At 36.1% G+C, this 17,123-nt stretch overlaps 1 protein-coding gene across 3 annotated transcripts in view; it reads left to right on the plus strand.

Annotated features, from left to right (window-relative positions):
- The window catches only part of STS (steroid sulfatase), a 203,469-nt gene that overhangs the window by 83,838 nt on the left and 102,508 nt on the right, over positions 1-17,123 (plus strand). For all 3 annotated transcript variants that reach the window (XM_036744807.1, XM_036744808.1, XM_036744806.1), the window contains exons 3-5: positions 1,412-1,533; positions 1,633-1,755; positions 3,795-4,218. In XM_036744807.1, coding sequence (XP_036600702.1) covers positions 1,412-1,533; positions 1,633-1,755; positions 3,795-4,218 — 669 coding nt within the window. The remainder of the gene's footprint in view (positions 1-1,411; positions 1,534-1,632; positions 1,756-3,794; positions 4,219-17,123) is intronic.

The following is a 17,123-nucleotide window of genomic DNA, read 5'->3' on the forward strand; positions in this document are numbered from 1 at the left end:
ACTTGAGACAAGGAAACCAATTTCGACTTCCAATGAGGATAATTTCAGTAGTCCAAAAACCGTATTCCATAGTTAATTTAAAATTAAATTTTGTTTTTCATGAGTAACTTGCTTTTTTAAAGTAGAAGTCATATTGCCTTTTGTTTCAGTTTGAGCTACAGGATTACAAATGCCTTTCTCATTTAAAACATATTTTTGAAAGAAAACTTTCAGATGTTGGAAATTCTTTCTAGATCTGTATTTGGGATATGCTACTCCTCTTTCTTACAGTTTTTATTGAATTGCATATCACTGTTTTATACTTTTTGTAATTTTCTAGCCATTTGATTTGCAGTCTGTCTAGGGTGTTTTTTAATATTTATAGTATGCATCTTTCTTTGTATTAGAAATCTTCTCTGGCTCATCTATATTAGTTTTTTTTCTTGAATTTTTCCCCCTCGCATTTCCTTGATATTCAGTTGATCCAAAAATAAAAAAAAATGTGATGCCCCTGCTCTCTGCCCTTGTAAGAAAATCAAAGTATCATCATTCATCATCATTAATCAGACCCTTAATAAGGAAAGAAAAGACTCAAAGTCTCTAATCCCACTTCCTGTCACCACCTCATTTGTTGGAAAGGATAAGGTATTGAAGTTCCCAGGAAGGAAAGACTTCACAATGAGAAAAATACACTTCTAGAGTAATCTAATTTCTCTGCTTCTCCTAATTTTCAAATCTACAATTTCTTCTTCACAGTGTTAGTTCATTGTTCATTTCTTCCCCTCTCATGGGCTATGGCAAATAGCCATAGTTTCAGAGTTAGCAGATATAGGTTTTACCCTCTTAGGTCTTGCAATCCAAGCCAAACAGTACCAGGGAGAAACAAAAATAATTCAGGCAAGAAATCAATTGAATGATTGTAGTTGCCTTCTGTGAGAATATTATATAAAATCAAAATGATACTTGCAAAATTATGAGTGAAGAGGAGTGAGGGGGGATGAAATGTTTAGGTAGGCTTGAATATCCAGTTCATCCAGAAGGATGTTAGAATGTTAATTCTCAGAGAAATGGCACCACGAACACTTAGATTTCATTATATAGCATCTTGGTAGTGTATTTACAAATGAGCACTAGTTAAACAAAGACTTCTGTGTAGCAGAAGATAAATATTAATTAGAAAAATAAACATTAATTATAAAATATATAATGGGGCAGCTGTGTGGCTTAGTGGATCCAGTGCTAAACTCAGGGTCAGTAAGACTTTAGTTCAAATCCTATGGTACCTAACTCTAAGAGTTGTCAAGATCAATTGAGATAACATATAAAGTGCTTTGTAAACCTTTACGTGCTATATAAGTGCTAGCTATTATTATAATTAAAAAACTTCAGTTTTAGGGCAATTAAAATGAAATTATTGTTCTCCTTTCCCTAGAACTCCTAATATTGACAGGATAGCCAAAGGGGGAGTGAAATTCACTCAGCACTTAGCTGCATCTCCACTGTGTACCCCAAGCAGAGCAGCTTTCCTGACAGGCCGTTACCCTGTCCGATCAGGTAGAAATCTATTTTAAAATTTTTATTGATAATTTTTTTCTATTAGGAGGACATCTCTTGCTAATGTTCTACTTCCTTTTTTTTTTTTGCCTGGTCCAGGGATGGCTTCACGCTCTAAGGTTGGAGTGTTCCTATTTTCTGCTTCTTCAGGTGGACTTCCTGCAAATGAAATCACTTTTGCCAAGCTTTTGAAGAACCAAGGCTATTCTACAGCCCTGATAGGTAGAGACAGTTGAGAGACATGTAGGGGAGGAAAGGAACTTAAGATTATAGAAAGAAGAAGGAACTTAACAGAGAAGTCAATTAACAAAAATTTATTAAGTGCTTGTAATATGCTAGATTCCATATAGGTGTGGGATGGGCAAGGCAATAGGAGTGTTACAAGGAAAAATGAAAGTATATGTGAGACACACTTGTGACATAAAATTGTGTGTCAGAGACAATTTGAGATAAATTCTGAAAGCAACATTTATTATTTTTATAGAAAGGACAGTAGCCTGGGGTTTCAGTTTTAGAGGACTGTGTTCAAACTTTGACTTCGAAACATAACTATATATGGTATTGAGTAAATTACTCAAATTCCCTGAGCCTCAGTTTCTGAATCTGAAAGTGAAAGGCTTGGATTGGATAACCACTAAGGTCCTTCTTAGTTCTAAATATGCAATCCTATGAAATTTGTGCAAATTCTGAATGGATATATTGAACATTTATGTTTGTGCATTATATATATGTATATAACAAAAATTTTTCATACCTATGTATGTTTATATAAAATCATCCTCTAGTGAAGAAGTTCTACTTCAGGTAGGATTTGGGCTCTTGAAGGTTAAGCCAGTGGATCACCAGATCTAGAAAGGCCTACCAAGTTGGAAAGGTTTCAGGTAAGGACCAGGCAACAGACTATATGTCTGTCACCTGCGCACAAACTTAGCAAAGTTTACACTCTATCCCTAGAAGTTTGGCAATAAGGTAAGAAATTATTTTGACCACAATGACTCATGGTTCTGAAGCATTATTTATAACAATGAAATCACAGCTTTGTTTTGTGGTTTTATTTGTGAACTGTTGAAGTAAACATTTCTTACAACGTATGATTAAATATTATTACTTCCACTTTTATTTCTAAAACTGAACAAGAATGTGTTTTGCATGTCACATTTGCCTCATATCTTGTGTTGTTCTTTTGAAAAGAGAATACTGTTGTTTAGCTTATTTTGGCCTAACCTAAGTAAAGTAAAAAGTTGGCCACTATTCGTAAGTGTTCATTCAGAATAATTTTTCCTACAATGTGGCATCCTACTATGAATGTATAGATTTAGAGCTAGAAAGGATCTTAGAGGTCATCTAGTTCAAACCTCTTATTTTACATTCGAGGAAACTGAGGGCCAGAGGGATTAAGGGATTTGTCAAGGTCACATAGCTCATATGTGGCAAAAACCAGAGTACTCACATTCTCTGCTTCTCTGTCTACTTTTCTTTCTTTATGACAGGTAAGCTTATTTCCTTGCTACTTTTGGATGGCAGCATTAACTTTATTTAAAAAACAAAAATTTGTCATTTGTCTTTAAAATACATCTTTTAAAATATTCACTGTATCATTCAATGATATTTTGTGTCAGGTCCATATTTTTTTTTTTGCATAAAATTGGAATAGGGAAATGAGGACGAATATAAAGAAACTGATTTAAAGAAAATTCTTCAGGAAACTGTGCCACATATCAGGAATTGCCTATATTACATACATTGTGATTTCTGACTTACTAAAGACATTTAATGACCTATAAAGACAAAATCAGGTCTGTTTGCTTATAGAAATACATTTTTAAACCTTAGACTATGTGGGATATACATGTTTAGTTTTAGACTATGGAGCTCCAGGGGGTGTGGGCAATTAGCAATAGAGATAGAAAAGGAAAAGGGGCCATTGTAATGTTTTCTAAGTGCAGAGAATAGTACAAAAGGAAGTTCGAAAGGAACACAGTACAGTTTTGAAAGTAATATGCAGAATGTCTTGTATATTTAAAAAAAAAAGCACTAAGAAAAAGAGTCTTGTGGCATTATGTAGAATCAGCTTTTTGTGTTTGTCCATGTGTATCAAAATGCTGTTTTTTTTATTTTGGTGTTTAAGTTCAGAATCAAAACACTCAATTATTTAGTAGGTAGAAATCACCTAAATTTGTAGGTCGGATTCATCATTCAAAGTCAGGAACTTCAGAAAATTTGCCTGAAAATATGTATCTCATATATTTCTCTTTCCATAGGAAAGTGGCACCTTGGGATAAATTGTAACAGCAGAGATGACTTCTGTCACCACCCTTTAAATCATGGTTTTGATCACTTCTATGGACTTCCAGTGACCAATTTGAGAGATTGCAAGCCAGGATCAGGCACTGTGTTTACCACAGCCATTCATATGTTCGTTTTCATTCCCCTGCAAATTGTTGGCATTGCCCTTGTCACTTTGGAGGCACTCAATTGCCTTGGCCTGTTTCGGCTCCCTCACTGGGTGTTCTTTTCCTGTCTTTTATTAGCAGCCACTATAATTGGACTTTTAGCCTGTTTCCTTCATTTTTTCCGGCCTTTAAACTGCATCTTGATGAGGAACCATGAGGTTGTCCAGCAGCCAATGTCTTACGAAAATCTCACTCAGAGGTTGACCAGGGAAGCTCTCAAGTTCATAAACAGGTTGGTAATCCTTTTGTACAGGGATTTTGCTCATGAAAACTGGCTAACATCTATTTCCATGACGACAGTCAAACACTCTCCTTATTTTAGCCTTCTTTTCTCTTCCTTATTCAATAGGCATCCAGAGAGGTAATAAAAGAACACATGGGGAGGGCACTTGGTCTGAATAAAATAATAATATGAAAAGTTAAATAGCATATACTTGATAAATTCAGAAATTACTCCCCAGCTATCTTAGTTTCTTAGACGTTGTAGACTGATTTCATAACTTTTCTATCAACTTTTTCCCTCTTACAGCCTTTTAAAAGTATGGTAGTTGGTCACCCTCTTGACTGGAAAGCTGTAAGCTAAAGTGAGAGTTGGCTGGAACTGTGTTACTCACCAGGAATTGTTATGGAGGAGTGAAAAAAAGAATGATAGTATTGTTCTCTCTAGTCTACATTTTACCCTTCTAAATGAAAAATGAGCTTAGCCTTGGGGGAAATGTTGTGGAAAACCAGGAATGGCTTTTTAAGCTATGTTCAGGTCAAGAATAACAAAGAACAAGTAGGTCTTAGGGTCAATAGAATATATATAATGTTAATAGATGATAGAAAAAGCCAAAAAAAAAAAAGAACTATTTAAATCCAACTCAACTTCTCTATCAGGGAGAATGATTTTCAGTCTCAAAGAGATAAAACAAAAATGGTGATGAAAGTAATAAAAATAACAAATAAATAAAATAATAAAATAATATAAAATAAATAAAAGACAATTAAAAAAAATAAGAGAGGAGATAGTAAGAGAAGATCAGGTGCTCTAAAACTGAGTTTGAGCCTCTTGGCCAAAATTGCATTGTGGGATTCCAAAAGAGACTGCAGATTTGATTGCTCAGGTGCTCTAGATCATCTTTCAGGAATCAAGAGGAAAAAGAGATGTCCTAAAGACTGGAAATGAGCAAATGTTGTGGAATTCAAAAGACAAGAAAAGTAAAGTCTGCAAATAATAGATTTGTCAGCTTGACATGAATTCCTGGCAAAATTTTAGAGCAGATTGTTCACTAGCACTTAGCATGGGAAGCAGTGATCCCTAGTAGCCAGAATAGATCAACAAATCATCCCAGAATAGCCTCATTTATTCTGTTGATGGTTTTACTAGGCTATTGTGCCTGGAATGTGGTCAATATAACATCTGATTTCAGCAAGTATTTTTTTTTACATATTCTCTCACGATATTCTTGTAAGAAAGAAAGAGAAATAAATGTGTCCTAGATAATAAGTATAGTTGTTGTTCACTTATTTTAGTCACGTCTGACTCTTTGTTATCTCATTTGGGTTTTCTTTGCAAAGACACTGGAGTGGTTTGCCATTTCCTTCTCTAGCTCATTTTACAGATGAAGAAACTGAGACAAACAAGGTTAAGTAGTCACTTAACTTAGCTCAACATCACACAGCTAGTGCCTGAGTCCAGATTTGAACTAAGGATCATTTTTCCTACCTCCAGGCCTGGCACTATCCACTGTGCCACCTAGGTGCCCATAGTACAGTTAAGTGAATTCAAAATTGATTCTGAGAAACACAAAATCTCAGAGTTTTAAAGGACCTCAGTGGCCAATTTAGTCTAACTAACACTTGAACAAGAGTTCACTCTACAATTTACTCTGCAATTCACAAGAATTCACCCAAGAAGTAGTTATTGAGCATTTTTTTTGAAGACCCTAGTAAAGGGGAACCCATTCATTATTTCTCTTACTAATGATTTTTCATACCTTTTTACAATGTAGTTGGAATTTTAACATCTCATTTTAAAGGATGCAGTATCTCATTATAGCTGACCTAGCAGTTTTAAACTGGTACTTGGTTTTCTTTAGATAAACATTCCTTTAGCAAGCAGTTTTTCAAAGAATCACAGTATGCAAGCAGAGTTTTTCAAAGGATCACAGTGTCTCAGACTTATGAGGGACCTCAGAGGCTGTTTAGTCCAACTTTACAATTATATCTTTTCACCCACTACTCCCATTCCCAGTCCCAGTTGGATCTGGTTGAATGATTAGGTTCAGAAAGTATTAATTAATAGATCAACATTAAATGGAATTAAATGTCTCTGGCCTTGCATTTATTCTGTTCAACATTTTTATAAATTATTTAGTTAAAGATATAAATGTCATTGTTATCAGACATATGCGAAACACAACTAGAATGCATAGCTTACACACTGTACGATAGAATCTAGATAGACCTTGGCAGGCCAGAATGGTTGTCCAAATCTAAGAAGATGAAAATTTAATAGGAATACATTTAAACTTCCAAGTTTCCAAGGTTCAGCTGTACAGTACACGATGATGGAAAGATGGTAGTGCTTGTGAAAAAAAAATATTGAACTTTTATTTTGATTACGAGCTTAACAAAAGTCAGCTGTATATTGTGGCTGTGAAAGAATCTGATGCAACATTCGTTGAAAATTAATATCTAGGTCAAGGAAAATCTGAGACCTACCATATACTCTGCACTCATGAGATGATTTTTGTATTTAGGCTTTCTTAAAAGAGAATATTAATGAGCTTCCCCAGATTTAAAAGAGGCAATAAAAAAGACAAGTGGACTTGAAATCATGTCATATGCAGATTGGTCAAAGAATGAGGGATGTATAGCCTGGAGAAGAGAAAACTTAAGGGGTGACATAATTCTGTCTTAAAATTTGTGAAAGGCTATCATGTGGAAGAAGGCTGAGATATTAAGTCAAATATTAAATATTAAGAGTCAAATGTGGAACTAGGACCAATGGATTGAACTTAGAGGGAGACTGATTTTGGGTTGATATTGGAAATAACTTCCTACCTGTTACAAATGTCCAAAAGAATGAGGTACTTCAGACAATAAGCAGTTCTCTGCTACTAGCGGTTTGCTTGTGGAGGCCAATAACCATTGATCAGGGATCTTGCAGGGGGAATTCGTGTATCATCAGGTAGAAGATAAAATTAGGTGATGCCTGAGATCTCTCCCAGATGATTCCAAGATCCCATTGGTCTCTGAAACATTGAGAATTTTTCTGATGAGTTCCTAAAGAAGCTTTGAGCAATTTTTATTGTCACTAAACAGATCTGGAAATTAGTTGGCTGCAGCTGACCTTTGGAATGTTTTTCAACTGTTAAGTTTTGCAGGATGAAATGAGCAAACCTAACAACCGGTGACATAATTTAGCTAAGGAATAAATTGTCAAGTCAAGAGTTTTATATTGATAAAGTGGAGACAATTTCAGGAAGTATGCTATTAATACCATGTTTGGAACAGGATAAGAAAACTAAATACAATCCATCATCACTTAAAGTAAAATACAGTTTTCAATCCAGGTTCAACCAATTGCCTTACATAAATAATTGGAACTACTCTTCTAACTCTGAGGCACAGCATTGTGAAACACTATGGATTTCACACTTAGCAGTTGGGGACACTAGGCAAGTCATTTAGCCTCTAGACATTTCTCTTTCCTTTTCTGAAAGATGGGGATAAAAATATTTTTACATCATATGTTTCGAAGAGTTCTTGAAAAATAGCCTTTTTCAAACTTCGAATCACCATTTTTTAGTATTTGTTAAGTATATTGAAATGTTTTATGATATGCTTTATCTTCACATCCCAATCATTTCACCCCAACTTTCCTTCAACCATCTTATGCTCAAAGGAAAACTAGGTATAGATTTCCAGTATAATTACCATATATGATAATACTTTATCCTATTTTTCTCCCCCCTGTCTGTTTCCTGGAGCCTTCATTGTGTTTTCTGTTACTTGGGATTCGACTTCCTTTTGCTATAGTAGTATGAACTTTACATGCTTATACTGTTTTCTTGGTTCTGATTATTTTGCTTCAATTCATACAGATCTCACATATTTCTTGTAATTCTTCATATTCATTTTTTCTTATGACATGCTAAAATTCCATTAGATTCATGTACCAAAGTTTTTTCAAGCCATTCCCCAGCTGGTAGGCACTTCAGTTTATTTCCAGTCTTTGATATAACAAAGAGAGCAGATATGAATATTTTGGAATATATGTATTGTACCTTTGTTTTGCTTTTGGACATGCTTGGGCTATTTGTCCAGTAGTGTGATTGCTGAGTCAAAGCATGTGAAAAGTTTAGTCATTCTTCTTCCATAATTCCACATTGAAATCCAGAACAGTTAGAACTACTTCACTGGTATCCTAGGGTTTCTCAGCGTGCCTGTATTTGGTCAGTCTTAAGTGCCTACTGTCCTAGGTGTTTTTTGTACATGAAAATGAAGCTATTGTCTCACTGTCAATAGAACTGGTGATTTCAGTTGTTTCTTCCATAATGGTGATGGATTTGCACTGAACCATCTGCACTCCCTTGAAACAGTAATAGAAGCATACACCATCCATTTTTTAGCTAATTGGCTAGGGTTTAGGAGTAAAGTCTGTGACCATGAAACATTAAGAGTTAATTGAACTTCACTTTGGTCCAAACAAGAACACTGGTCTCATTAATGTCATGCTTAAACCAAATAAACTAGAAAGTCCAGATTGCATAAAGACCAGTTCCAACGTGTTTACTTTCAATTAAACCAAACATAGATTTAGATGAACCACTTGTTACCCAAAGTTTTTAATGGAAACTTTATAAGCAATACACAAAAATTACTATTAAAAGGATTAATTTATCATGCAAAGGTGAAAGAAAAAGAGTCAGAATAAGATTAATTGTCAACAATTTATATAGCCTTCAGATTGAAAGTAGAAAAATTAGTATTATAGTAAGATTGTAAACTATATAAATTAATTAATAAATTAAAAAATGAATTCAGCTTCTTGACCCTGAAGCATAGAGTTGATTCCAAAATAAATTCTATAAATAATGGCACATAAAATTCAGATTTGGAAACAAAAATCATTTTTGTGTAACTACATACAAGAGCTTTCCCAAAACTGTGTGCATCATGTGAAAGCTAACTTTAGGTTAGATAATAAGTTAAGAATGATGCCTTTGTGATGGAAACCAAGAGGACATTGAGATATTTTGCAGAAGATTCTATCAATAATACCTACTACGTTCTAGGCACTGAGCTAAGTGCTGGGTCTAAAAAAAAAAGAGGCGCAAGATAGGTCCTGTCCTCAAGGAGCTTACCATCTGATGGGGCAACAAAGTACTACATATATATATGTGTGTGTGTGTGTGTGTGTGTGTGTGTGTGTTCACATACTTGCAAACATATTATGCATACACACAAAGCAAGCTGTATTCCGGATAAATAGGAAATAATTAACATAGGGAAGGTGCTAGAATAACAGGGGAAGGCTTCCAGTAAAAGATGGGATTTAAGTTGGGATTTAAAGGAAGTCAGAAAGGTTAGTTGTCAAGCGTGGAGAAGAGAGAGGATCCTAGGCATGGGAGACAACCAGAAAAAAATGCATGGAGCTGAGAGATGCAGTGTCTTTTTCATGGAACAGCTAGAAGGTGGGTGTCACTCTATTGAAAAGTACATATTGAGGGAGAGTAAAGTATAATAAGATTGGAAAGGTAGGAGGGGGCTGGGTTATGAAGGACTTTGAATGTCAACCAGAATATTTTTTTTTTGATCCTGGAGGCTATAGTTAGCCACTGGAGTTTAAGTAGGAAAATCACTTTAGTGGCTGAATGGAGAGTTGATAGGAGTACAGAGAGATTTGAGGTAGGCAGACCCACCAGCAAACCAACGCAGTTATCTAGCATGAAGTGATGAGGTCCTGAACTATAGTGGTGGCAGTGTCAGAGGAAAGAATGGGGGCATATACAAAAGATGTGGCAAAGGTTAAGCCGAAAGGCCTTGACAACAAATTGTATATGGGTTTGGGATGGGGTATGAAAGTTAGTGAGGAATCCAGGATGACTCTTAGGTTGTGAGCCTGAGCGACTGGGAGGATGGTATTGCCCTCTAAAGGAACCGGGAAGGTGAGGAGGGGGGAGTTTAGAGAGAAAGAGAAGTTCCATTTCGGACATACTAAGTTGAAGATATCTGTTGGACATCCAGTTCCAGATGGTAATTAAATCCATGGGAACTGATGAGGTCACCAAATGAACTAGTTTAGAGGGTGAGGAAATAAGGGCCCGAGACAGAACCGTAAGGGACATCTACCTAAAGGTCATGATCTGGAAGAGGATCCAGCAAAGGATAGAGACAAGGAATGATCAGAAAGGTAGGAGGAAAATCAGGAGAGACTTGTGTCCTGAAAACCTAGAGAGAAGAGAATATAAAGGAGGAGAGAGTGATCAAAAGTGTCAAACGTTGCAGAGAGGTCAAGGAGAATGATGGTTAAGAAAGGGCCATTGGATTTGACAAGTAAACGATGATTCATTACTAACTTTGATGAGGGTGGTTTCAGTGGAATGATAAGGTCAGAAGCCTAGTCTTGGTTCTGCCACTAACTAGCTATGTGACTGTGGAGGCAGAAGAGTGGAAAGAACACAAAGAGTGGAAGGAACTTGGAGTTTGAGAATCAAAGCCTGCCTTGGCCGCTTAACACCTGGACCTCCATCACCTCATTTGTAAAATGAGGGGTTTCTGCTGGATTGAGCGCTAAGGTTTCTTTCGGCTCTATGTCTATAATTCTATAATCTCTAAGGGCCTTTCCAGAAAAACACAAACATTTGATTTTTCTGATTCTGCATGTGACTTGAAAAGACAAAGGAGTAATTCAGCCATGTACCCTGCTTTTGTCAGACACTTAAGAGTCTGTGACAAGTTTGTGGCAAAGCTGAAAGGGCTTCAGAGGAGAAGCAATGAGGATGATTAACAGAGTATGAAGTGGGTGGCAAACTCCTTGAAACTATTGAACTCTTGAGCTTTTGATCATTGTATCACATTGCCAAGGCCCAGTGCACTCTGTAGTAGGGCCAGCATTTGGTATTTGGCTTGCTTGAGGAATGGATACAGCATTTGGCGGATTGGACTAAATCTCTATCATCTCTTCTAGTTGTCAGATAAGACTAGTTATTTCCACTATTTGAAAAAGACTGAACATAAATAAGATAGATGAAATAAAAGTAGGAATTATTTTTGATTGGACATGAGAGAGGATGTCAAATTTAATTCAGCAGAAATTTATTAAGTGCTTATTATGTGCAAAATGCTCCATTAGGTACTAGAAGCATGATAAAATATGGAAATAAGCTACTCAAGAAAGTTCTCCCTACATATCTTTAAGACATGCACATATGACCAGTGTCCTGAATAATTTCAGTATCCAGTTGCACAAAGGTGAGTGGAAGTTTGACTTTGGACAAATCATTTAATCTCTTATTTTTAAAATGAGAGGGTTGGATTAAATGAACTCTGGGGTCTTTTTCTACTCTGAATCCATGATCGTCTGAGTCTCTGATCACTCGATTTCCCTTTCACTTTTGCAATTAAATATGGCCAAAGCTATGGTTAGAACATTATTTTTCCTTATATTCAGAATGATGTGTGTGTGATGTTTGCTGTCATTTTTTGGTTTGAGGTTTACAAGGCCAGCTTCATAGAAACTAATTACTTCAAGGCATATACCAGGTGCTCAGTGAAGCTTGGGTTCACTCAAGCATAGTGATCCAAAGGGGCCTTCTACATCAGTAGAGTCAAACTCAAAGAGAAACAGGGCCACTTAAGGATCATGCGTAAGGATCTCTGCTAGCCATGTGTTGACTTAGAAACTACATATTAACATTATCTTCTTTCTTTTATAATCTTGTTTAGTTAAATATTTGTTTCAAAATTACATTTTAATGTTGTTGGGCTGCACTTGGGAATGTTGTAAGCTACTGGTGTTTGATGTGCTACTGAACATGACTATGATTGTTTTTCATAACAGTGCAATGGGCTGATGAAAACTTTAATGTAACTTTGAAGTAAATAATTAAGGGAACTGACCTGATTTTGGCATGCATAGAGAAAGGCCATGCAGTCATAGAGGCTCTATGATTTAGTGGATAAATTGCTAGATTTTTTTTTTTTTACTTAGAAAGACTTGGGTTTTAATCCCTTCTCTGCCACTTTCTAGCCACATGACCACAGGAAAATTACTTGACTTTTCTGAGACCCAGTTTCCTCACCAGTGAAATGGGAAGAGAGGGAGGGAATAAGCATTTAATAAGTACCTGCTTATGTGCTAGACTCTGAACTAAGCATCTTTACAAATATTACCTCATTTGATCTGCACAGAAACCCTTTAAAGTAGGTGCTGTTATTATTCTGGTTTTATGCAGTCAGACTGAGGTTAAATTGCTCAGGGTCATGCATCTAGCCAGTCATTGTCCAAAGCCAGATTTGAACTTAGATCTTTCTGACTCTAAGCCTCGATCCATTGGTCCACCTAGCTGCTTTTTGCAGCTGTAGGGATAATAGCACCTACCTTATTGTGAGGCTCAAATGAGATGATATATGTGAAGTGCTTTGCAAACTTTGGAGTCCTATGTCAATGTCTGCTATTACTTTTGCCAACTGTGACTAAATGAAACTTCATCATTACCTAAACAACTAAAGCTAGGCTTTACTGTTTAATCAGTGACTGCTTCAATATGCCTGCAGCTTGAACAGCTTTTGAGGTGCATGGGAAAGTGCACTATACTAGAAGGCAGTATTTCTGAGTTTCCCACTAAGTTTCCCACTAAGTGTGTGTTCTTGGGCAAAGCCAATTTATATGAGCCACAAGTTTCACACTTAGAAAATGAGGGGGCTGATGTAGGCAGCTGTTAATGTCTCTAATAGCTGTATGATTTTTATGATTCTAAAACATTAATGAGCCATACTCAAGCCTCAAAAACGTGAACAAATTAGAGAGGGATAGTGACACATGTCATCCCAAGTAGATAAAGAAATGACAATTGGTTAGTGACAGGTGAAGGAGTTGTATTACAGTTAATGGGGGAATAGAGCATATAATTAGAGGATGTACCACTTTGGCCACAGTAGATTATAGCAACAAGTCGAACAACATTGCCAAGCTTTTACATTAACATTTAACACTGAAATGTGAACTAATAAATGGATTAACACATCCTAATTGCTATGAACCCAAGGAAGTGATAGAAAACAGCTATTTTAAAATGTATTGGGTTAGAACTGTTGATAGCAAATCAATAAATCCTGAGTAGGGGGAAAACCCACAACCATGGTATTCTGCCATGTGATAAATTTAGTCAACCAGCCGAATTTACTGATATCACTCTTTTTATCTAGCAGAAATAGTCTCAAAACATATACCAAGAAGAGAAATACATATAATAGAAACTGTAATGATGATTTAAAATGTTGGAGATCAGGGTTAACATTCTTTTTTTTTTTTTGAAGATATTCCAAGCTTTTACTGTGTTAAATTTTAGTGGATAATATTTTAAACTATAAGGCATATCAATGTGTGTGTATGTGTATGTGTATATACATATATAATGTATGCATTATATATACATTATATGTATTTACACAGTGTACATTATATAGTCACATGTATATATGCCATGTATATGTACATAGTCTTCATCACATGTGTCTAGATTTTATGAATACATACACACACAGCTAATCATCAATGAGGGGAAGTGTTGCATAGTGGGTAGAGCCTATCTTGGAATCAGAAAGACCTAGGTCCAAGTCTTGCTTCTGATACGTACTGTCTGTGTGACCATGGGCAAGTAACTTCACCTCTCAATGCCCTAAGCAATTCTCTAGGATTGTAAATTGCAGTGAGTTGCCAGTCTACATCTGTGGAGGGTATTTCTACACCAGGAATTCTCTACATCTATTAAATCACAAGTCCAACCTCCCTCATCTTAAATTTTTAAAAACGTTAGTAACATGGTTCTACTCTATATGATTATCGTCAAGCATATAAACAAATTGAAAATTTAGAACTTTTAAAGAGACAGTTATTTTAGCCTTTGAAGTGATTCTGCATCTCTTAAAGAAGTGGAAATTATGGTGAGGTTCGATGGACAGTGTGGTTTCTCTGTTATATCAACATAGTGGTGGGCTGCAGAACTACATTCAAGACTTCACACAGACAGCTGTGGTGCTTGGTGATGGTTGGAATGAGATATCAGCCACCATCCCAAGTCCTTTGAAATATATACTCAGGCCAAAGACCTTTTTTGGGGAACAGCCAGTAGGCTTATAACAAATACTACCATCTCCCCACTGTCTTTGGGTGATAATAACTTTATACTTAATCACAAATTCCCATTACAAGAGAAAAATGCTGTCTTGATGGTAGAAAAATTGGCTGTCCCCTTGGACCAAACAAAAATATCTAAACTCTTTTCTATGAGACATATCTTCATGTATTTAAAAACAGCTATATCTTTTTTCTTCTGGCTAAACATGTTCAGTCCCTTAAACTATGTTCATAGGGCATAATGTGTGCTTAGCACAGTGTCTGGCACATAGTAGACATTTAATAAATGTTAATTGATTAATTGATCAGAGATGAAAAGGAGTTATATTCGAGAGATGTTGCAAAGGTGAAATCAATACACCTTGGCAAGAAATTGGATGTGAGTCTTTGCAGGGTTTTGAGAAATTATGAAGAGCAGAGGATGATACCTGGGTTTCAATCTTTGGGGACTGGGAGGTGGTAGTGTCTTCAACATTAATAGAGAAGTTTGGAAGGGATAGAGTTCGGGGGAATGTTAGTAAGTTCAATTTTGCAAATGTTGAATTTAAGATGTCTAATTCTAATAGGCAGTTGGAGATAGATGCAAGGCTGGAGGCCAGGATAGAGGTTAGGACTGGACAAGTAGATTTGAAAATCATCAATATAGAAATGATAAGTAAATCCATGGGAGCTGTAATATTAATTAAGGTGGGACTTTTTTACTGTTTTCTCTTTTGGAGTACTTATTTAATCAAGTGCCCTTGATGAGTCCGGCCTTTGTTTCTTTGATTAAATTAGGAGTCTTTGATGACCTCCTTGCCTCAAGGGAAATCCTGGTTTGCATGGGTTTGAGTGACACGTTTGTGATGCCAGAGGCTTTTAGGCCATGTGGGTTTGAGTCCCAGGTTTGTGATGCTTTTAGGTCACTTGTATTTGAATAGCACATTGTGACGCCCTTTAACCCTGAACAAGATATATAAACCCAGAGGCTGGCCCTCTCCCTTGGGGCTCTCAGTCACTGGAAGAGAGGCGTGTGACTTGAAGAGACTCTGGGCAGCTGTTAAAAGCCCTCTGGCTTATAAACCCACATGTTGATAATTTCCTGGTAACTATGAATTGTGATTTGGTCTGTTTATATTGTGTTTGTTTGTAATTTGTTTTATTTGCTCTGAAGTTCAGGTTGCTGGCTTTTCCTCCTGAACTAAGTGAATGATATTTGTATGTTGGATTAAAATAAGATTGTTAACCCCTTAAACGTTGCTTTCCTTAGTAAAGCAGATCAAAGATCTTGTGCTGGCAGCTCTTGTTGCTGGTCTTGTTTGGTCTTACACCTCAACAGTTGATGCTAGCTGAATTGTTGTTACAGGAGCTTATGAGATCACCAAGGGAAGTAGTATATAGGGAGAAGAGAAAACGGCCAGCCTGAGTCATTGGGACACCCGTGGTTAGCAGGTGTAACCTGGATGAAGATCCAGCAAAAAAGACTAAAAAGGAGCAGTCAGATAGATAGGAGGAGAACCAGGAGAGAGCCTGTTCATATCTAATGAATGAATGAAGAATGAATGAACAGATTTTTCTGTGCAATAGCTTCTAGCACAACATCAAGCACATAGCAGGTACTTAATTACTGATTCTGGGATTCCTTGAATTTGCACTTTAATTGCTCATTGTTGCAGAAATGGAAATATCAAGATTTTTCTATAGAACCCCAAGTTGTGGTTAGGGTTTTTACCATAGTGAACTTATTGTGATATAGGGTATATGATTGACTGAATAGGGCTCCTGGTAGTCAGAAAGAAACTTAATAGTATAAGAACAAAACAAAAATCAGTAGAAGTGAGGCCATACAAAAATAACATATCTTCCTTTCTAAGGAGCATAAGACACCTTTATAAGAATTCTTTCAATAATGAAAATGCCCTATATTACTTGTGTAAGAGGCTGGTTTTACAGTCTTTGCTGGGGGCAAATGGGGAGCTAAATGATTTCTTCAAAGTTACCTAGTAATAAAATAGTGGATCCCTGTGGGTAATATGGATAACAGATTAGTGGAATGTATTCAACAGGTTGCTGATTTACCCTCCTCTCAATTGAAGATTATGCTTCATTTTGATGTACAAAAATTACAAAAAGCTCTATGTGGGCACTTTATAGTTTATATGTCAAGGGAGGCAAGTAAAATGATTTAAACTCTGCTTCTGTAATTTATACTCTGTCTCTGTACACCCTGTACCTGAAGTGATTTATGCTCAAGAAATGTGTTCCTGAGATGCCAGTTGGAGATGCTAAGATATGAATAACAGGATCATAGATAGTACTTCTGCAGTTTAATGTTTTCCTAAATGAAGTAGAGTTAGCCGCAAAGTGGAAGCCACAAAGAAAAATGCCATTTCATATTTTAAAAGTTGGAAAAACCATTTTAATACTTAAGATATTATATATCTATCCAATCTTCTGTTCCTCACTCTCACTTATTAGGGCATTTATAGGGGGCTAGCATGCAGTAATAATTTTATAGTGAGGCTATAGATGCCAGTTATCAGAGAATGTTGATCAACTAAGCTGTACATTTTGATTAATGAGATCAATAACCTTCCTATCCAAGGAAGGTCTTGATGGCAAAATAAGTGGTGTTTAAAGATACCAAGCTATCCTTATAACAGGAGCACTTCTCTCATCAACACTTTTCTATATTGTAATTATTCTCATATAATTTTGCAGCATAGTCTTGACTTGAGACATTAGCTGAAGTTAGAACAAGAAAAAACTGGTGCAACAATTCCTTTATTCTATGGTCTGTTGTACTT

The sequence above is a fragment of the Trichosurus vulpecula genome, chromosome 2 (assembly GCF_011100635.1).
Source record: "Trichosurus vulpecula isolate mTriVul1 chromosome 2, mTriVul1.pri, whole genome shotgun sequence".
In the NCBI taxonomy this organism is placed as follows: domain Eukaryota; kingdom Metazoa; phylum Chordata; class Mammalia; order Diprotodontia; family Phalangeridae; genus Trichosurus; species Trichosurus vulpecula.